Source organism: Myotis yumanensis, unplaced genomic scaffold (genome assembly GCF_028538775.1).
Source record: "Myotis yumanensis isolate MYYU_CA2020_CCGP unplaced genomic scaffold, mMyoYum1.0.hap1 SCAF_12, whole genome shotgun sequence".
Lineage (NCBI taxonomy): Eukaryota > Metazoa > Chordata > Mammalia > Chiroptera > Vespertilionidae > Myotis > Myotis yumanensis.
In genome coordinates this window covers 27,892,495-27,914,646 of record NW_027223763.1, presented here as the reverse complement: position 1 = coordinate 27,914,646, position 22,152 = coordinate 27,892,495, and the positions used below count along the sequence as shown (strand labels likewise).

The window sequence follows — 22,152 nt, the reverse complement described above, 5'->3', positions numbered from 1 at the left end:
TAGCCAGGCGCCTGGGGAGGACACCCAGGCCTGCGTGCGGGGAGAGGTGTGGCAGGCGGTGAGTCGCGGAGCTTACCTGCTCAGGCTTGATGGGCTCCGTGGTGGTGAAGATGTCCGAGTAGTGCTGCCTCTCAAACACGCGGTCCAGCACCTCCAGCTGCTGCTGCGTGAACAGGTCTCCCCGCATCTGCTTCCGGAGGAAATCTCTGCCCGGCAGCGAGTGACCGTTCGGCACCGGAGACTCCTGAATACCTTTGATGGGCATGAGAGAGGAAGGATGAGTGCAGCTTACACAAGCTGCTGAAGAAAGACATGGCAGACCCTGAGACTGGGAAGAGGCCCTGAGAGACCCATGAGCTCAGAAGCAGACAAAGTCCATCTGCTGGTTAGTGCACAGCCAGCCCTCCATAGCCACGTGCCAGGCACTGTGCAAAGCCCTTTGTACATGCATCATCTCATCTAATCCTCACTATGACCCCAATGAAGACGATATTATTTTCCCATTTTTCAGATGAGAAAATTGAGGTCTAGAGAGATCGAGTGATTTGCCTGGGAGCTGGATGTCAGGTTGACCAGAGGCTTAATCGGCAGGTGCCACTGTCTCTCTTGCACTGACATTCCCCCCGGGGGGTACAGTTTTGTCCCAGAGTTCACGCCCCTTCCCAGGTCATTTGCCGCTACATCATGTGAGCAGTCAATAAAACACTGTTAGGAAGGCTCTTAGGGAAACAGATACGCTCATACATTCTGGTGGAAACTTATTGGTCACAAACCTATGATAGACCTTTTGACAAATATCTCTCAAGACCACAAGTGCACATTCCCTTTGATAGAGCAACTGCACCTCTGGAAGTTTATTTTATAGTTGGACTTACACATGTGGGAAGTGATATAGGTTCAGGTTCTAGTACAGGGATGGGCAAACTTTTTGACTCGAGGGCCACAATGGGTTCTTAAACTGGACCAGAGGGCCGGAACAAAAGCATGGATGGAGTGTTTGTGTGAACTAATATAAATTCAAAGTAAACATCATTACATAAAAGGGTACGGTCTTTTTTTTTTTTTTTTTTTTTAGTTTTATTCATTTCAAACAGGCCGGATCCGGCCCTCGGGCCGTAGTTTGCCCACGGCTGTTCTAGTAGCAAAAGATTGGAAACAACCCAAAGGTTTATGTTGGAGGGGCTGGTTAAGTAAGTCATAGTGTGGCCACACCCTTGAATACTGTGTGGCTGCAAAGAGGAAAGAGGATGTCCTTTGTGAATAGATATGGAAAGAACTTCAAGATACATTATTATATGAAAAGTAAATAAGTGAGAAAAGCACAGCATGTAGAATTACAACCTATTGTGTAAAATTGGAGAAAACAGGATTTTATATAATGCATTATAAATGTATATATAATATACCTCCTATCTAATAAAGAGGGAATATGCTAATTGACCCTCACACCATCGCAAAGATGGTGGTGCCCACAGCCAATAAGGAGGTAATATGCTAATTGACTGCCCCACCCTCAAAGATGGCAGCACCCACAGCCACAAGATGGCAGCGCCCACTCCCCTCAGCCCCACCAGGGTGGCAGGAGTGCGGCAAGGCCAGGCCCACCGCTCTGCGCGCCTGCTTCCAGTGTCGCCCAGTCCCTTCAGTCCCCCAGCCGTCCAGGGCCGGCCTGAGGCTCAGGTAACCAGGGCCGGCTGAGGCTTGGGCTGTCAGCAGTGGCAACAGCAGAGGTGTGATGGGGCATCGCCTTCCCCTGATCGCCAGGTCGCCTCCCGCTCCTGAGGGCTCCTGGATTGTGGAGGGGGCAGGCCGGGCTGAGGGACGCCCCCCCTCCAGTGCATGAATTTTCATGCACCAGGCCTCTAGTATATTAATATATGTTATATATCTATTAATAAGATATATTAAATTATGTAATTATATAATATATACTAATATACATATACAATATATTCCACATAATGCATATATATATTAAAATACATATAAAATGCACACGTGCGCACACACAAAGGAACTCTGGAAGAACATGAGAAACATTCAGAGTGGTTACCCACTCAGGGAGGGAGAAACTAAGTGGAGGTAAACAAAGGGGAGGGAGAATTTTTCATAGCACGTTTGTTTTGTTTTGTTTTGTTTTGTTTTAGAACTTCAAATGTATTGTCTATTCAAAAATGCAAATTAAGAAGGAAGTACAGGATTAAATTCTCTGTGTGTTCTTTATTGTTGTTAGCTCTTCACACTGTAATAGTCTCTGGTGATGATGCCTACATGTCAATGAAACTGTTATGAATTGTCAAAAAAAAGGAAAGAACATCTTTTGTGAGCCTGGGGCTTGAACTGTTCAAAATGAGAGAAAATAAGGAAGCCACAGTTTCCAGTGAGGAAATGGCCTCGGGGCCATCATTCCCCGGGCCGTCTAGGGCCAAGTTGCTCATGCCGGGCTGACTAGAGATGCTGCTGGGAGCTAGGCCCAGAGCACAGCCTCAGCCTCTGCCTCTGCCACTGCAAGTCGAATCGCAGGGGGAAGCAGCATGCGTCAGAGCTCTCCCTGACAGGTGCCCTTCTTACACAGGCCTCGCCCGCCCTACCTCCCCCGCCCTGCACCCTGCCAGCACACTGCTGACCTAGACTTCATTCGTCATGTCAAAACCCACCCACATGAGGAATGAGGCCAAACCAAGGGATACCATGTCACTGAGATGCTGCCAAAAGTTGGCATTTCCCCAGCGGTCCTATCTGGGGGCCAGTGCAACGTAGGGTCTGACATTTGAACAAAGACACCAGCTTTGGGGTTCACATGAGTGTTGGCCATTCAGAGTCCCTGGAGAGGCTGGTAGCTCAGAGCACCCCAGCATCTTCTACAAGAAGAGCCTTCACAGGTGGCTCATGAGCACCCTGAGAAAATGGACCCCAGATTAACTTTGACCAAAGAGGATACCATAGGCTGGGTCTCTGCCCTGCACACAGGACATCATCCTCATCAATATCATGACACCCCTTCTCCTATAATGGCCCATCCCCATGAGCACCAAGACTAGCAGGTAATGGGAGCTCATGGCCCAGTCTGTGTCTGCCCAGCGTGTTCTCCCATTAGTTGGCATCCACCAAATGACCCTATCGTCAAAGGTGCTATGTGAGTGTGCACATGTACACACACACACACACACACACACACTCACTCATGCACACACACTCATACACACACATATACACACTCATACACACACTCATACACACTCATAAACACATTCATACATGCACACACACTCATACACACACATATACACACTCATACACACACTCATACACACTCATAAACACATTCATACATACACTCACACACATACACACACACTCATACACACACACTCATACACTCACACACACTCATACACTCACACTCATACACACACATACACACACATACTCATACACACATGCACACTCACACACATACTCACACTCATACACACACACTCACACACTCATACACACACATACTCATACACACACTCATACACACACACTCATACACACACTCACACACTCATACACACACACTCATACACACACTCACACACTCATACACAATGGAAGAAGACTCCACGTGCTCCTCCTCAGCTATTACTCCAGCCAGTCATCCTGGCCCCAGCCACTCCTGCCAAAGCTTGACCGTGGCCTTAGTCCAACAGTGTTCCCACCAAATTTCTCCATGTCAGAGAGACCACATCTACTCTCAAGACTTCTCTCTGTCCACCAACTTCCCTTACACTCCCCTCTCCCCATTCCGCATCCTGCCAGCCAGCCCTAAAACTCCTAATGAAGGCTCCTTCCTTTCAGCCAGCTCCTGGCAACTTCCACCAAGACCTCACCTACCCCAGTTGGGCAGTGCCCACCTCGTCTCTCCCACTGGGGCTCCCCCATCAGACATGCCCCAACTCTGCCCCTCCAGGAGGCCTCTCCCTGCCCGCCAGAGTCTAGGAAAGTGGAGCTTTGGCTCCACTGAGGAGGCTCAGAAAGGGTGGCTCAGCTGAGGACTCCTGTGTGCAAGGCCACTGTCTGGTCACCGAGTAGAGCCCAGCACAGAGTAAAGACTCAGCATAGGCCAACTCAAGTGCATGCCCTGGGGCCCTGGAGGCCCGTTCCCCAAGGACACCATACACACTCCCCGAAGAGGCAGCCGCACTGGGACCTGCCCCGAACCTTCAGGAAGAAGACTTGCTGCGTCTTGCTCTGGCTTTCTGAACGTCAGCCACGCCCCCAGGACTGGGAGAGTGTCTTGGTGACCCAGACACTCCAAGTGGAGGACTGCGGCTGGGAAGAGCCACCTCTCCAGGCATTCACCCTGACCGTCATGGCTCCTGCTGCTCTCGCCCCGCCAGCACCTCCCCTTGCTTTCTCCACTAAGAAGGTGGATGACACCTACCCGGTCACTTTGCACAGATGCCTAAGGTCTGTCATGTCCTTACGAATACTTCAGACACTCCTCAACATATAAGCATGTATTCATTCTTTTAGCAAATATCGATTAAGTGTTTACTCTGTACCAGGCAATATTAAAAACAAAACCAAAGGGTACAGTGATGACCAAGAAAGGCCCTCTTTTCAATCTACAAAGGGCAGCCCACTTCAGTCACGTCCTCACATCAACACATCCATGACTACAACCGTGACTACTGCTAAGCAGAAAAGGTGTCTGGAAATATTTACATAGGACCGTTTACAATGGGGGGGCAGGCAGGAGAGTCTGAGAGAGGAGGATGAGGGGTCAATAGGGCAAAGAGGGCAGGGGTGGGGAGAGTGTGCCAGGCAGGGAGATGGCTGTATAAAGGCCTGGAGATGAGAGGAGATAAGAGGAAAAGAGGGAGTGAGGGGGGAGACCCCAGGAGACTCTAGAGAGGCAGGCAGGGGTCTGGCCAGGCAGCCATGGAGGCCCCGCCTCCCAGAGGACCCGAGGCCTTGCTGGGAGAACAGTGGGAGCCACGGGAGGGGGCTAGGGACACAATCCCCCTTCACATTTCTCAGTCCCCGGGCCTGAATCGCTAGTTACTTTGGATGAAGCCATGCTTTCTAATTCCTGCTCCTAAGTCTCCGCTTCAGAGAGACTAGGGGGTGGCAACATGAATTTTGCATCTGTGGGCATTTGGACGTGATGCGTGGAGTCAGCCTATGAGCCACAGGTGATCCACCCACAGGAGAGGTAAACCAGTCCTCATTGACGTGCACAGCGTAACCAGGACAGACACAGCCTGCAACACAAGGTCGCCTCCTCCAGGATGCCTTCCTTCATGTTCCAGCTGCTTTTCCCTCTTACCACTTTCTCCCTGGACCCTTCACTTACACTCTGCACTATTAGCTACCATGAGCAGGTGGGGGGGTGGGGGGGAGGACAGGGGAACTACAGTTAATTCATCTGTCTTCTCCACAGGGAATATTTCTGGAAAAAAATGAACAAGTTAGTAATACGTGTGACAACCACCTTCACTCCACAGGTCTGGGCTGCAAATGTCAGGATCCCTCTGTCTGACCTCATTCATTCATTCCTTATTCCCTCAACCAACCTTAGTGAGCAGGCACTGTACCAACGCTAGGCATACAGTGATGGGCAAAACCTGGCCCAGCCCTGGTCCCCAAGGAGGTATGTCCGGTAGAAGAGGCAACGGTTCATTGGAAAATAATCAGACCAGTAAAGGTAAATGTGTCAACCAACATAAATACTCTGACAAAAAGACTCACGGTTCTCGGGCCAGGGACACAGCTGATGGGCCTCTGGGTGCCGCACACAGTGGGTGCACAAACCAACAGGTCATGCTCAGAGACAACGACAAAAATGAACACAAGAAAACCATCCCCAGCACGAAGGCAGGCCTGCACCTCCAGGCCTGCAGTGGAAGCTGGCGTAGTGTTCTCGGAGACGCTGTCTGACTTCACTGGGGAATGTGGTCTTGGAGACAGGCTACAGAAACACCCGGGCCCCTTTCATTCCAGGGAGAAAAATCTGAACTCCCAAAGTGAACGCTGTGCTTACATATATGGACAGACATAGGCAAAAGTACAAAGGTATATAGGGGGCGTGGTATCTTTTTTTTTTTTTCCTACTCCAAATCAAATAATATGTAATAGACCCAGTGCTGGGCTTAGTCAACCATGGCTGTCAGAATTAACATTCTGGAAGCTAGCTTCGGGGGAGCAAGGGGCAGGAAAACCCGTCTCAGGGAGCAAAGAAATGCTGGCTTTAAATTTCAGGTTAAACCAATGTTATTCACAACCCGGCTTTGGAGCTAAAAGCTTTACACAATCGGGTCTGGTCACGAAAAGGGGGAGGAAGCAAAATAGCCTCAGATCCCCATCTGTCAAAAGAAAGCTGTCTCCTGTGTGTCTTAAAAGATCATAAACCCATTGCATTTTCTTCAGAGCACAGCACATTCCGGGGTTTTGCAGTTTTCTTGGAGGGTTATGGTTTGTTTCTTTAAAAAAATCATCATGTGCTTTATGCCTGCAGATGCTCGCTGGGGGGTAAGGGGGTGGAGGGGAATAAAAACAAACAGGAATCTCCATAATCCCTTCTGGCATCACGGTCACTGGGATGCAACCCCTGTCGGAGGCCTAGGAGCCCCAGGAAAGGAGGCTGCGGCCACAGGGCCACCATTTCTCCACACAGCCCAGCCGAAGCCAGAGCCGGAGCCCTCTCAGAGCCTCCTTCATCCTCGCAGTCACTCCTCAGCACGGCAGGGCAGTGGCAGGGCCCAGTGGGAAAAGGGTTGGGAACCAGTAGACCTGGGTTCTAGCCCCCGCTCTGCCCTTACTTGCTGGGTGAGCCCAAGCAAGTTCCTCTCCCTCTCTGGGCCTCAGGAGCCCCATCAATAGACTAAGGAAGCTGAGTCCGTCATTTCTGTTTTCTTCTCCAAAATCGGCCTAGATTTTGTCTACTAAATAGTACTAATAGGCACTCCGTTATTTTCCCATTTTGGTAGTTGGTGCCGTCTTTGTAGGAGATCCTCCCTCCCAATGTTTGTTCTCCCCTTAAACAACTGCCCAAACCTACCTTTGCTTAATACTTGGTTTAGGAATGGACATGTGAAGAGAGTGGGGCTGTTGGGGGGCTTCTGGGAGGGAGTCAGAGACAGGAGGAAACTCTTTTATTCACGGGGATACATTTGCCCTTAATCATTTTGAAGTTGTGGAAATGACTCCCAGATCCCATCATTATTGCTTGTAGCACTACAACATCCCCGATGCCCTCACCCAGGGTCCAAGGTCCTCTCCAGACCTGGCCTTCAGGTTCCCACAGAGTAGCTGACATCAAGCCTGTTTGCAGCTTCTTCCCCCCAGGACTCTGGCACCCACCCCCCGACCTGCCTCCCCTATGGCAAAGGAGGAGACAGAGCCAGGTCTTGGCCGGCCACCTGCCACTGCGTCTAGAGCCAGTGTGGTTGGGAAGACTGAACTGGTGTGACCTGGGACATTCCCAGCTTGAGTCAAGGGAGCCAGGGAGCTTGGGGTTGATCGCCTCAGGTGGCAGCAATGGCTTAAAAGCAGGCTATAAAGCAGAGAACAACCAAGTTCAGACCAGGATAATCTGCAGCTTTAAGGAATTGTTTCAGCCCTGGCCGGTGGCTCAGTGGTTAGAGCGTCAGCCCACAGACCAAAGGGTCACGGATTCCATTCCTGGTCAAGGGCACATACCTCAGTTGCGGATTTGATCCCCAGCCCCAGTTGGGGCACGTGCAAGAGGCGACCAATCTATGTGTCTCCCTCAGGTCGATGTTTCTCTCTCACTCCCTCCTCCCTCCCTCCCACTCTCTAAATATCAATGGGAAAAAATATCTTCGGGTGAGAATTAATTTAAAAAAAGAAGAAGAAGAAATTGTTTCAGATGCAATAGAAGCTTGCTGAGGGCAACAGTGGCTCTAGAATTTCTCCATAGGAGGGACTAGGCATGACTATGGATTAGAAAAGGAAGGAAATGGGGTGTTTATTCTGGGGCTATATTAGCAAAATGCCCTGCATACCACTGAGAGAACATCCTCTGTCTCTAGCAAAGAATGAAGAGGTACAGCCAGAGATGATGGGGCCCGGGATTCCCCAAGCGCCCCTGACCTCACGCCGGGCACTGAACCAAGTTATTTCTGCATCATTAGATTTCACTGATCCTCAGAACAACTGTGTGAGATATGAATTCTCACCCCATTTTACAGATGAGAAAACTGAGGCTCAGAGAGGTTGAGTGACTGAGCCTCCGCTGGGACTTGTACCTAGGCCTCTTGCCTGCAGATCCAGTGATCTCTCTCTACTTCCCTTTACTTTCAGGTCAAGTACTAACGCCAAAGTCCTGTGTTTCCTCCACTGTAAATAGGGCACCATGGGATGCGGGGCACTCCCTGAGGCTTTTATAAGGATTAAATGAGATCATCCCTGCAAGATGCCTAGCGGGGTACCTGGCACCAAGGTCGTGTCCAAACAGTGTTCGCTGCTGTCATCGTTTTCACCAGGAAAACCCTCCCAAGGCTTCCCCGGGACACAGCCCAAGCCTTCTGGGCCTCCATGATCTGCCTTCCAGCCAGAGTCACCCTTCCAGTCACCCCACAACACCATCCCAGCAGGCTACTCTTCATTCCTCAAGTGTCCCTTCACTCCCCGGTCCTCTCAGAATCCCCATTTTATAGCTGAGGAAACTGACAGAGATAATGAGTAACTTGTTCAGGGTCACAGCAAATACATGGCAGAGCATTTGCACACGTCTTAGCATGTTTCAGAGTAAAGCTGTGCACTGTGATGGACGTACAGCACACTATGGAAGCCTGGGCACCCCAAACTCAGATAGGTCCAGGTTCACATCTTCGCTCTGTCTCTCACAAGCCTGTGATAGTTGAGAAACTTCCTGAACCTCTCTAATCCTCAATTTTTTCACCTATAAAATGGAGCAATAACGATACCTGCAGTTGATGAAAGAACTCAATAAAGATCATGTAACATGCTTAGCATAGTACCTGGCACACAGTAAGTGTTCAATAAACATGAGTTGTTTCTAGCAGTATTATTTCTTTCCTTCCCTGCTAACAGTATGAGCTCCCTGAGAACAGAGCCCATGTCTGACTCACCTCAAGCATAGGAGACGCTAACCCTCGAGGGGTTGCAGGTCTGAATGATTCAAAGGAACTCAGCAGGAGGATGGTCTCTGGCATCATCAGAGAACTGGGCAGGAAGCTTTGAGGCGGGGGCGACCTCTATTATATCAGTGACCCCAGAAGAGGAAACAATTAAGGGTTTATGTTCTACCTACTTCTAAGAAAGATTTGAGGCAGTTCATAAAATTTTAAACAAGAGGATGATAAACTGCCAAAAGTCAGTTGAACTCTTAAGTTTCCTGGCAACACACACCAAAAGGAAAACACAGCAAGTCATATATTGCTCAGAGTCCAACAAGAACAACAAAATGCCATTAATTCTTTCTATTCAAAATAATTCGCGGAGCTTCTCTTCTTGGCAAGGTGGTGTTTGGATGCTTAGGGTGACCTAGAGATGGCTAACAATGAGGGGGGAGAAGGGGAGGGTTGGCTGAAGGCGGGACTATCCAAGCTAGACCTGAGATAAGGGGAGGGGACAAGATGCTGAGATAAGGAAACAGGATTCCAGGCACAGACAACAAAAGTCAGTCAGTAACATTTCCAGGCCCTGTGCTAGGGACCAGGGGGGCAGGCCTAGAAATGTCCCGTAGCAGCCCAGAACCAAAGTCGACGTCCCGGGTGATTTTTATAAATCCCACCCTAAACTGGAACTGCAGACTGAGAAAAATCAAAGTGGCATGGAGGAAAATCCCATTGGAACTGCCATTATTCCGCCATTAGTTTCACTCAATCTTTCTTCTTAGAGAAGGAAAACGCGAAATTGTAAAATTGCCCAATACGTTCAGGTTCGACCAGAGTGAATCTGATTGTGTTGTGTGTTACCCAGTGAATCACAGGCTGTCAGGGAGAGAAAGGCCCCAAGGGACCTATGACTACACACTCAGGGATGCGAAGGGATTTGACTGGGTCCAGAAGGCAGGTCTGACGCAAGGTGGGTCTAGGAAAACACCAGGCCCCCGATTCCTGTTCCAAGCCTCCTGGGTCTGTTCATTCCTGAACAACAAGCACCAAACTCCCGCTGGGTGTCTGGCCCTGCACTTGGCACCTGAGCTACAGAGGGGCTTACTTTCTAGCCCCTGCCCTCCAGTGGAGGATGTAGACAAGCAAACAATTCCAGCAGAGTAAAGTCAGTGCTGGGAGTCTGAGAAGCAGAGACCGCCTGGGAGCCAAACGGGAGTAGCGAACCCTTACCTGTGCTTCCTCTGTGCCAGGCACTATTCTAAGCACCTTATTTATTTAATCCTCACTGCAACCCAGTCAAGCCTACACTTGTCTCCTCCCATTTTGCAGATGAAGAAAATTGAGGCACAGAGCGGTTAAGTGACATGCCCAAGGTCACATAGCAAAGAGATGAAGGAGCTGGAATCCACACCCAAGTTACTCTGGCTCCAGAGTCTGCTCCTAACCCTACACTGAACCACTCCACTAAATCCAGACGGGGCTAGGGTGATCAGAAAGGCCCCTGGAAAAGATGAAGCCCCAGTTTTAAGGATGAGTAGCGAGGAGTTAGTCAAAGAAAGCGACAGAGAAGAGGAAGTGCATTTCAACCAGAAGGAACAGCATATGCAAAGGCCTATAAGCAGAAGAAAGCGTGGTGCACGGGAAAGGGCTAAACTTCAGTAGGACTAGAATGCAGGAATGGGGGTAGTGGGAGGGTAGCGACCTGTGCAAGGCTCTTTCCTCTCTCTGGCTGCTCAGCACCATTTTCCATTACCCAGAGCCTAGTGTATACTCTGATGTACAAACGGTGCACGTGCATTATTGAAGCCCTCGTGGTGTTGGCACGAAGAGATGGGATTTCTTTATGCTCAAAGGAATGAAGATGACCTCAGAGAACAGGCAGGAAGGAAGGAATACTTTGTGCACAGTACAAGTCAGTTCTCTCTAATCCACACTGTCCAAGTCCATTACCTCATATGGTGGGACCTAATTACTCCACCTTACAGAGAGAGAGGCACACTAATTAGGAAGGATGTTAACCACCACAGTGAAAATATTCCCAAGCAAATGAAATATTACTAGGAGCAAAAGGGTGATTTGTTTCTGCGAGTTGTGCTTTTAAATGAGATCAAAGAATGCTAAAGGCTTCGTTTTAATTATACCTGGAAGGACTTCTCTCGTATGCATCCCTTTTTCGGCCTTCACACACACAGCAGTCTGTCTCCCACCCCGACTACGCAGAAATAAATAAATGAGTGGGTTTTAAAATAATACTTACTCTGATACCTTTGCATTACCCCCACTTGAGTTTTTAAATTACTCTTTATTTTTTTCCAAGGACAATATAACTAAAAAAAAAAGGTTCATATTTTGAAGTGTATCTATCTGATCATTGCACAAATGTTTTCAGGAGAAATCACTATATTTCTCCAAGATGGGTATGGGTTTTGTCATAGATCAAAGTGAGTGGGAGGAAAAAAAGATAAATCATCAGAGATCCAAAAATACTTTTCATTTGGAGCAGATATCAGGCCATTTCGATGGCGCTGATGGAGTCCCTGTTCTGTCTCCATTACCCTGGGCAGGCTGCCCCAGCCAGGAGCCAGCCACCGAGATTATATTCCCTATAAGATGGTCCCCAATATATATATATATATATGATCTTCAACCTCTATTGATTGACCAATTTCACAAGCAAAGACTGGTGAAATGAAGCTGAAATGAACATCATGCTTTAACTCATTGAACCTATCAGGCCTGAGTTAATCTCACTGTCCACTGTCTCTGATAGAATTCAATTGATCAATCATGTTTCGGTGATAGTACCATTTCACTGGCTTATTGCTTCTTCATTTCAGAGCTTGACCTGTTAGATATACTCGGACTGGCTCGACTCCTCTTGGATACACAGAGATCAGCCTCTGCCTGCCAACGTGTGTCATCTCCTGTCCCAGCTGAAAAGAACTGGAGAGGCTTTTGTGTGTATCTGGGGTGTGTTTCTCCACCAAACAACACACACATCAATGGTGGGTTTACGATGGCGTGGAATGGAGCCAGCACAAATTAAGGGGGCTCTCCATTCTGAATAGAGGCACCAACATCCCATTTTACATAGCTCAACTGACTTGCTTGGGCTCTATACTCAGGAGCGGGGGAGGGGGGCATATTCTTGTATTATTCTGGCAAGTGTGTGTGCCTAGACAGGGTAAGGCTTGTGTGAAAATGGTAACAATAACAACAACAAGAACCGCCACTCCCACCGCTCCTCAAGTCCATATTCACACTGACCTTTCACACTCACATCCTGATTCTCATGCAACCTCAGGACCAGGATGTGGGCACTCAATTTCCATTTAACAAATGAGAAAATGGGCTCAGACAGGGGGAAGTGACTTGCCCAAGGTCACACAGCAAAATTACCAGGCCAGGTGAGACTCAGAGCCCCGGCATCTCGTGCCTCTGACTCCGCTGAGCTGACCTCCAGGCAGTTTTAGAATGTCAGAGCCATCCTGCACACACCATTCTGTCTCCGGCTACTACATGAAGAAAACACTTTCAAAATTCCATTCAGAAAATGTCAGAGCTTAGGATGAATTCTAAGACCGACTGAGCTTCTTGTTCAGCTTAGAAACTGAGGCCCAGAGGACAGTCAACAATTGCCCGAAGTCACCAAGACACTCAGCAGTGCAGCCGGGGCTCGAACCTGTATCCCAGGCCCAGGATACAGGTTCTCTCAACACCTCCCCTAATTTATGCTGAGCCACTGAGCTCCTGTCAACAGAAAGAACTTCAGTCTCCACTGTCAACATGGCCCAACGTGCTGTTATGGTTCCTTCGTGGCATTTAATTTAATTTTCCCAACTGCAAGCCAAGGCGCTGCACTTTGGGAAATCAGGAGCCGGGCTCCTCCTGGCTGTCTGCCTGGGGGAGGTGGCTCTTGCAGCCACAAGGCTGAGCCCAGCATGCAGGTCTCTGGAGGAAGCCAGGGCAATGACAGTTTGCAAATAAGCCTTGCATCTGCTCAGAGCTGGCTGTCTGCAAACACACTAATGGACTTTCCTCTGCCCGCAGGGAGCCGGGGAGAAGCAATAAATAAAGCAGACGCCTCTGGGGGGAGCCATTGCTGAAGCCAGAGCCCGGCTGAGGTTAGGGGCTTGTTGAGGGCGCGTTGGGGGGGGGGGGGGGGGGGGGCTTCAGGGCCTCCCACTACAGCATGTTGCCTCCCTTACCCCAGTATTTAAATGACAAAGATTGTAGCACAAAATGACAGCCCACCTTCCAGTTTCCCCAGTCTCCACATCCCAGATCCCCCAGTGGGGACCTTGTCTGGTCATGTTGATACATTTTTCATTCACTCCCGACATGGAAGGGATATGGGATGGAAGGGCTCATATGATCCAATCTGGCCACAGTGTAGAGAACCCACTGGAAGGAGAAGAGACAGAGGACCCAGGCTGGATGGAGATCTAGCCCAGGAGAGAGCTGATGACGGGAATGATTATCAGGTTCGGGAGATGATTAGGAGGGAAAAGTCTGCTGAAGTCGGTGACTCGCTGGCAGTAGGAGACGGAACACTCCTCTAACGTTCCATTAGTTAGACATTCTGGGCCGCCGTCCACTGGTGCCTCATCTCCAGGGGGCCAGGCCCTACTGCAATGGGGTACCCTGCCCTGCAGTGCCCCTGTTCTGACCTCTCTCCTCCCTCCTTCAAGTCTCTCTGCTCAAATGTCGTCTCATCCTATGACACCCTCCATAACCCAGCATACGCCCATATACTTCTGCCCCTGCTTCGTTCCCAATCTCCTTACCTAGCTTTGTTATCCTGCAGAGCACTCAACCAGCTGTTTATTTTCCTTATTTATTCATTCTCTCTTCCCTCACTAGAATGTCACTCACGAGGGTAGATTTTTGTCTTTCTCATTCATTGCTGTGTCCCTAGCACCTAGAACAACTCCTGGCACATAGCAGGCACACTATAAATACTTGTGGAACAAATGGATAAAAGTGGACATTTCATTCAAAGTGCAAAAACAAGGTACAAAGGAGACAGCCAATCCTTGGTGACCTCCTGCTGGGAAAGCGTGGCCACTCCCGCCCTGGTGGCATCTGATTCTCCCCTTCTATGCCTGGTCGGGGGCTTTGGAACAGAATTTCCTAAGGAGCCGCCAGGTCTGCCCACTACTGAGGTCTTAGTGCCTAACATTGAGTCAGGAGCCAGTAAATGAATGAATGACTGCCCAGGGGAGAGATGTCGCCTTGGAAGTATTTAAATGACAAAGATGGTAGCACACAGAGTGCCAGCTCTGGCTCTGTCACTTGCCAGCTGTGGGATCTTACTCAGCTCGTCTCATCTGTGCCATGACATCAATAAATCCTGCCAAACCTGCAGCACTGGGTCAGAGCAAGCACGCGGGTGGAGCCCACATGAGATAGTACTGCCTACAGCAAGCGTCTCGTGTCAGCCAGTGAGGACAGGGAGTGAGCATAGGAAAAGAGGAACCATTTGCTTCATTAAAAAGAACAGGTGAGTACAGAGGGGGCACCTGGCTAAGCCTGGTTCAAGCATTCATTCCTCTTTTGCTGGTGCTCTGACTCCAAGCCTAGTTCCATAAGAGAACCCATTCTCAGCCCTCAGGGGTGCCTGTTCTCTGTCAGGGACACAAGACAAGGCCTGGAGATGGAGTTGTGATTCAAGTTTGGAAAAGCACCCTAAGTGAGCCCCCAAAGAGCAGGCCATGGGGGCCCAGAGACAGAGAGAGCCTGTCTGGTGTTGGGGATGGGAGAGGGGAGGGGGTCAGGAAAGGCTTCCTGGAGGTGGTATTTGAGCCAGGACTCAGACTTGGCGGTATTAGGAAGGAGGCAGAGGGTATCCTAGACAGGCTATAAGATGTGGATGGGGCTATACTCACCAACAGAGGCCCCTGGGAGCTTGGCACTCATGGACTAGGGTCAGGTAGCTTCCATAGCCCCAGATACAAGTCTGGTCTCGCTCCTCTGCTGTCCAGCACCGGGTCTTGCATACAATAGGTACACAGGGTATGCAGACGTTGCTTTTTAAAAGAGTTACAGAACTTCCCAAAGGCAGGGACCCCAGAGAGAAACGCATTTGTTCTCATAGATCTCAACAAGGGTAGTCAGATCAGAGCCAAGTTTAGAAATCTGTCAGGTATTGTTTTTGGAAAAGGGCTATGGCCTTTTGTGGGTGGAGTTAGAGATACTACCCGGCCACATCCTGGGAGCACAGTGAGGGGTCACCCTGCATCCCACACATCCTTGGAATGCCCCATCATACACTCAGGTTGAGCCATGAACCTAACTCTGTTTTACTTATACGCACAAACTCCGTGTTTTAATTTACACTGACCTTTCCAAGAATACAGTTTCACATAAACTGAGGGAAGACCTTAATGCTTTGCTTTGGTTGGAATTTTATCAAAACATGTTCACAATTTCAGAAAATCAGTCTGCTGGTGGCAACACCACCAGAGGTATTTGTATTGCCAAAAACCACAGCTGTCCGCATTTGTAGCTGCTGCATTTATGGCAATTGTACGCATAAGTGCAAGCAACTGACTATTTTATTATGTCTTCTGCTGTAGTCATGCCTGAGCCTTTACATAACAAAATACATCATTTTATTATAATTTTACCTCTCTTTCCCCTTTTTTGTTACAATTGGGGCATCATATTGCCTGTTTAAATTATGTCTGTGGGTAGGTTTTATTTTCTCTGAATTTCACTTTAGGATAGCAAATGAAGCACCGCAAAGGATTCGTCTTAGAGAGGAGACATTACGTTGACAGAATTAAAATCACTATGGATGATTTCCAAAGCCCCTTCAGCTTTGCCAGTTAGGACGATCCCATGGGCCAGGCTATCTTCCTAATCTGCCTTCCAGAAAAAGGGTATCGCCTGGAGAGAGTGTTCCCCAGGCCCATTTTGAGACAGGAAGACAAAAGTGCCAAAAATGACTCTCAAATAAATGTGCTTCCTTAAGCCATGGAGAGTGAGAGCTTGCTCCTACAGGACAGCACCCGGAGCCCCCTACCCTTCGCAGAAACCTATTTCCCAAAGACAACAATCCAGCTAGGACCGAACCAGGAAGGAACCCACATTCTGTGGAAGCTTCTCCTTCCTGCCTTTTCTCAGACGACTGAATCAAGGTCAAGAGCAAAAGGCCGGGAAGAAAAGAATCCTTGGAAAATCGGTGCTCCTGCTGTCCTGCAAACATACAGAGTGAGCTTTGGGGCTCACAGAGCTGGGGGGTGAGACTAAGCCTGGGGTGAGGCAGAAGAGCCGGGAAGGGGGCAGAGGGGTCTCCATGCTACCTCTGTCGCTAGCAGAGTATAGACTACCTCACTTTGCTGTGCTTCGCTTTTATTGTGTTTCAGACGGAAAAGCCCTCAGCAAGCCCTTATGAAGCCTTTGCCGACTCAAGAAATGTTGGCCATTAGTCAGCACACAGTAGGTGCCTGACACACATTTATCACATGCATTGCATTGTCATCTCTCAGTGGTGGGTAGGTTCCCTTAGGGCAGAGCCTGTTATATCAGAGTACCTGACAAGGTTGGTTCTCAGTCAATATTTGTTGAATGAATAAATGAATGAAATATTTGTTGAATGAATGAATGAGAGCAAGCTTGAAAACAGAACTGAAAAAGGAAAAGAAAAGGAAAAGGATCTCTGGTGTCTGTAACCAGAGGGAAAGCAAGAGACTGCAAAGCAGAAGTCCACTCCTTCTACATCTGTGCCCTTTGTCAGGCTCCATGCTGGGCGCATAGGGAGTCACTGGGATGAGTCAGAGCCAGCCCCTGCCTTTGGAACTCGTGGTCTGATGAAGGAAAGTAGAAGGTAGCCATTTGGCTGCCAGCATTCTTGGTGGGAGCAAGGAGGGTTTCCTATGTGAGGTGCTTTGCCAAAAGCATGGGAACACAGACAGGGGACAGAGATGGAAGGGCAGACGACACAGAGACAATGCCAGCACATATGGGGTGGGCTGGAATGCAGCCCTGAATTGGTCAAGCCGTGGCACGCCAAGCGGGATGCTCTTGTGCCTTTTCCTACTTTCCACTGATGCGAGAGACAGAAAGTTGATGTCAGGGCAGCACTCAGCAAGGCCAGACGCCCCCCAACCCTTACCAGGCCTGGGGGCAGAGGGAGGAAGAGTCTGCAGGGACACCCAGGAGGACTGGCCTGTCCAACTAGCAAGCAGGGAGTTTATGAACCCCCGTCCCAATTCTGCACTGTGGTTCAAGGGGAGAACGGTGTGTATCAGCCAGCACCTCAGTCCACGAGGGCCTGGCCACCGGCCTCTCCCCCGCGGGCTGGGGGCGCACAGCGTCCCTTGGGTTCCTGATCCTGGTGGGCCGGCTCCCCGCCGCCAGCGCCCTCGCCTCGGTGCGCATCATCTGCTCGGCTGCCCAGCTCCCGGCCGCCGCCGCGCGCTCCCTGGGGCCCGGAAAGCTGGCATCCGTTGTTGCCATAACAAACTCAATTGTTCTCAGCAGGGCCCCGGCAAATAAAGTCATTCATTACGGGCTTCTCCGGGCCGCCGTGGGCTGCGCGGCAATCAGCGGGCCGCTGGCTGCCCCCTCGCGGGCCGAGACACGCGCCCGGGCCATTACCTGCCGGCGCCGCGGCCGCCACGCTGTGCCCCGCGGCCCAGCCAGCCGCGCCGGCGGGGGGAGCGCCGCCCTGCGATTAGTTTTATCTCGGAACGTCAATTGACTTATACTGATTGGCTTCCTGCCGCCAAATGTCAATTAAATTGCAAATGCTGGGCGGACGCGGGGCGGGAGGGCCGCCCCCTTCCCGAGGGCGCCGCGCGCTCCCTTCTTTTTGCGCCACGTTCCGACGCGATCGCATTTATTTCTCCTCCCATATCGCGCAGGGAAATCTTGTTGCCCTCCTGGCAGGCGCTTGCCCTCCCTTCCGGGCCAAGGGGGCGCCCGGGAGAGCAGAGCCGAAGAGGAGGGTCTGGCCCCTTGGAGGGGCTTTGTCCGCAAGGCAGGACGGTGGAATCCCTGGAGATTACTCCAAGACCTTGGCATATGAGTCCTGGTGCGACCTTGAGCAGATCCCTCTCCTCGCTGCTCAGGTCTGGCTTTCTGCACGGGCCCTGAAGGGGATGGCAGCTGGGGTCCTGTGTCTGCGTGTGTGGAGGGAACAAGATCTGGCGGAATCACTACCATTCACTGGCCCTGGCGCTGTCTCCAGTCATCTATGGGCATGGCCTGACCGGCCAGACAACCCTCTTCACCAGATATTGCTTTCCTTCTCTTACAGGCAAGGGAATGGATGGAAGCCCAGGTGAGGGAAACCGCCTCAGATCCCCCAGGCAAGAAGTGGCCCATTGGATTTCAGGCTGGGTAACTAGACTTCAGACGCCTATGGCTTAATTATTGTGCCCTGTACTCACAGGGGTGGGGAGGGAGTGTGAAGAAATAAGAAAGGGAAAGGGACAAGGCAACTAACCTAGACCCAGGCACCTGCCACTGCCAGGAGCTGTTTTACATTCATTATGAAAGTCTCGTAGTGATTGTATGACCTAAGGATTATGGTCCCCATTTTACAGATGGGAGAACTGACCCTTGGCGAAGTTCAGATCCCAAGGTCACAGAGCAGGCACGTGAAACGAGCTACAAGGACACCTCCATAGAGCTTTACAGTTTCCAAAGCACTGTCCCAGGCATTGCTCCTCGCTGATTTTGTACGAGACTTTGAGGAAGGCTTTCTGCTTTCTTTTGCCAATAAGAAATCAAGGCCCAGAATGTATTGCCCAAGAACGCCAGCGCAGGAGTGCAAAAAGCCATCCCTCAAACCCAGGGTCCTGGGACTCCAAGTCCAGTGCTCTAAGCCCTACGTCCAAGGTCTGGAGACAAGTATGACTCAGTCATAGGCTCTGCTCTTGCCCCCTCCCCATCCTATGGAGAACTAAGAGGGACACAAGTCATAACTGGAGTCAGGCTGAAAATGCTTAGGGTCAGGGGAAGAGGGGAGGAAGGGGACTCCGGGAAAGAAGGCATTTCTGGAGGGACCATCCATACATCGGGCCCCCAAAGAGATGTTGTTGCTTTTCCTCCACTGTCTCCCATAAACCTTCCCCTTTTTTCTGCTTCTTCTGTCTCCTTAAGGCCATGGGAGAGAGGTATGCAGGTTCTTAACTGATAAAATGTGCTAGCATTTAAAAGATACAAACCTGACTGATCCTTCTTTTCAGAAAAGAGATGTTAGCGGAACAAAAGTACCATTCAAAAGTGCTGGATGGCATTTGTGTCTCAGACAGAAAGGAAATGAAGAGAGAGAAGATGGAGGAGGAGGGAGGGGGAACAGCAGGGAGCAGGGAGGAGGGAGGATCGGGAGCTAGAAGGGTTGTCTGGGCTCATTGCATCCACATCAAGGACCCAGAGGGCAGGGACCTGACTGATCACACAGCCAGACAGTGGCTGGACTGGAACCAGGAACCCAGGCCTCGCCAATCCACGTCCAGCTCGTCCTGCCTCTGCAAGCTGCCCTCATCTATAACTAAATTATTAGCTTCTGAAACATGGAACTAAAATCCTGCTAGTCTAAACTCTGGTGGGTACGTCTTTTGTTCTGACTGTAGCCTGAATAATCCTATCACCAGACCTAGCAGTATAAATAAAATTATCATTAAAAAACAGAGAAAGAGAAAACTAAAAAGCTGGGAATTTAGAAAGTTCATAACAAGGCCGCCTTGAGGAATCTGGACGCAGGGTAAAAGCTCTGCTCTCCTGGGAGCAATAACAGTAGCTGATATTTTTACAGCTGGCCATGTGCCAGTCCTAATCAAAATATTTTAGGGCCTTGGCAGGTTTGCTCAGTGGTTACAGCGTCGGCCCTCAGACCGAAGGAATAATAAGAATATTCACCGGATACAGTGGTGGTGAGTATTAAATGGGTAATAATTAAAAATGTATATAGGAAAACACTCATTTAGTTCTAGCCATTATAGTTTCTGTTTGGGGCCATGGTCTATATACACCTGGAACATATACTCAGGCAAGGCAGGCAGAACAAGGGCCGCAGGCCCCAGCATGCATAGCTGTGTGTGCGTGTGCGTCTGTGCGTGTGTGTATGTGTGTGTGCGTGTGCGTGCATATATGTGTGTATGTGTGTGTATGTGCATGTGCGTGTGTGTATGTGTGTGTGCGTGTGCGTGCGCGTGCGTGCGTGCGTGTGTGTGTGTGTGTGTGTGTTTAGACCAGGGGAGGGCTCCCTCTCCCTCTAGAATGGTTGTCATGAGATCCTTTCAACGAGGCCAGACGCGGCCAGAGAATAGACTCTGAGGTCAGGCAGGAGGGGGAGAACTTTTTAAAAAATATTTTTATTGCTTTCAGAGAGGAAGGGAGAGGGAGCCAGAGATAGAAACATCAACGATGAGAGAGAATCATTGATTGGCTGCCTTCTGCACGCCCCACGCTGGGGATCGAGCCTACCCCCAGGCGTCTGCCCTGACCTGGAATTGAACTGTGACCTCCTGGTCCACGGTCGATGCTCAGCCACTGGGCCACGCGCCGGGCAGAGGAGGACATTTGATGTGCAAGGCTCTGTGTTTGACTCAGCAATCTGCACCCACCAGATGGCCTCCAGGCCTCTATGACATTCAGAGTCCTCTTCTGTACATATTTGCTACCATGAGCCCCTGCTGGGCACCAGGTGACAATGGTGACGGCTACAGACACTGTTCTGGCCCCCGCGGGGCTCACAGCATCACCAGGAAGAGAGACAAGTAACAAATGGGATACTTTTGTCAACAGGTAGGTTCTGTGTTGCTGCAGACCGGACCATGGGGAGCTAACGGTAGAGCATCAAGGAAGCCTTCACCTAGGTCCTAGGAAGTGACGCTTCAGCTGGATCCTGCACTTTGGGCATGTGAGCTGGTAAAAATGGTGGGATGGGAGGGCAATTTTTCCGGCAGTGGCAACAGCATCAGAATAAAAGGCACCCCTTATTGAGCACGCATCAGGGGTCATCCTGGTCACTTTACATGCATTACCTCATTCCGTCCACATAACAAACCAGTCATAGGCACAACGGGTACCCTGGTTTTACGTATAGGGAAACTGAGGCTTGAGGAGATCAAATAACTTGCCCGAAGCCACATGAGCAGACATTGGTGGAGTCAGCACCAGAACCCCAGGTGCCCGGCCCTACAACCCGTGCAAGTAACCCTTAGGCTACAACAAGGAAAGAACAAGTGATACTCAAGGCACGGGAAGAGGTCTGGTGGGACTGCAGTGAGCATGAAAAGAGGAGGGTGCGGAGGGATGTGGCTTGTGGGATGGGCAGGGGTCTCACCATGGAAGACCCTGCAGCCTTGGGGAAAGTCTGACTGGCTTCTGAGAACAACGGGCAGATCTGAATGCTCAAAACCCGTCAAGCAAGTCACTGTTTAGAACTGTTTTTCCAGAAGTGCCACTGGGGCTGCTATGTGGCAGGCGAACTGTTTGGAGAAGTCATGGGCATTGGAGGTGGGGACCCACTGGGAGGCCATAGCAATAATCCAAATGAGAGGAGAGAGTGCTTGGCCGAGGCAGTAGGAGTGGGGATGGAGAAAATGAAGCTCAGAATCTTGGGACCAAAGATATTTAGGGCAGAGATGCAGTGCTCTTAAGCAAGCACCTGCCATAAAGCTTTTTTTTTTTTTTTTTTTTTTTTTTATGGCCACAGGCAGAGACACAAACTTTCTGAGCTATGAGGATGGCAGAATGCCGGCTTCTGGCTAAGTTACATTCCAGGAAAAATGATAAATAGCAACCCCTCCCTCTCCCACAGCACCAGAAAAGACTTCAAAGCATTTCCCAACCTGCTATTTTATACAAAAGTCTGTAAGGGAGATGTTGCTATAATCCCAACAGATGGGGAAGTGAGCTGCCCAAGGTCACACAGCTGAGAGAGGAAGACCCTGAAGTGAACTGCAACCCCAGGGCTCTGCCAGCACACCACAAACGTCAGAGCCCAAAGACCCTTAAAGGCATCTGTTCAAGTCTCCACACTTTAACGTGAGGAAAACAAGACCGAGAGGCATGACTTGCCCAAGGTCACACAGCAAGTCAA

At 50.1% G+C, this 22,152-nt stretch overlaps 1 protein-coding gene across 4 annotated transcripts in view; it reads right to left on the bottom strand.

Annotated features, from left to right (window-relative positions):
- PAX5 (paired box 5) overlaps positions 1-22,152 on the bottom strand; it is a 158,562-nt gene that overhangs the window by 94,132 nt on the left and 42,278 nt on the right. For all 4 annotated transcript variants that reach the window (XM_070431181.1, XM_070431184.1, XM_070431183.1 and 1 more), the window contains exon 6: positions 77-252. In XM_070431181.1, coding sequence (XP_070287282.1) covers positions 77-252 — 176 coding nt within the window. The remainder of the gene's footprint in view (positions 1-76; positions 253-22,152) is intronic.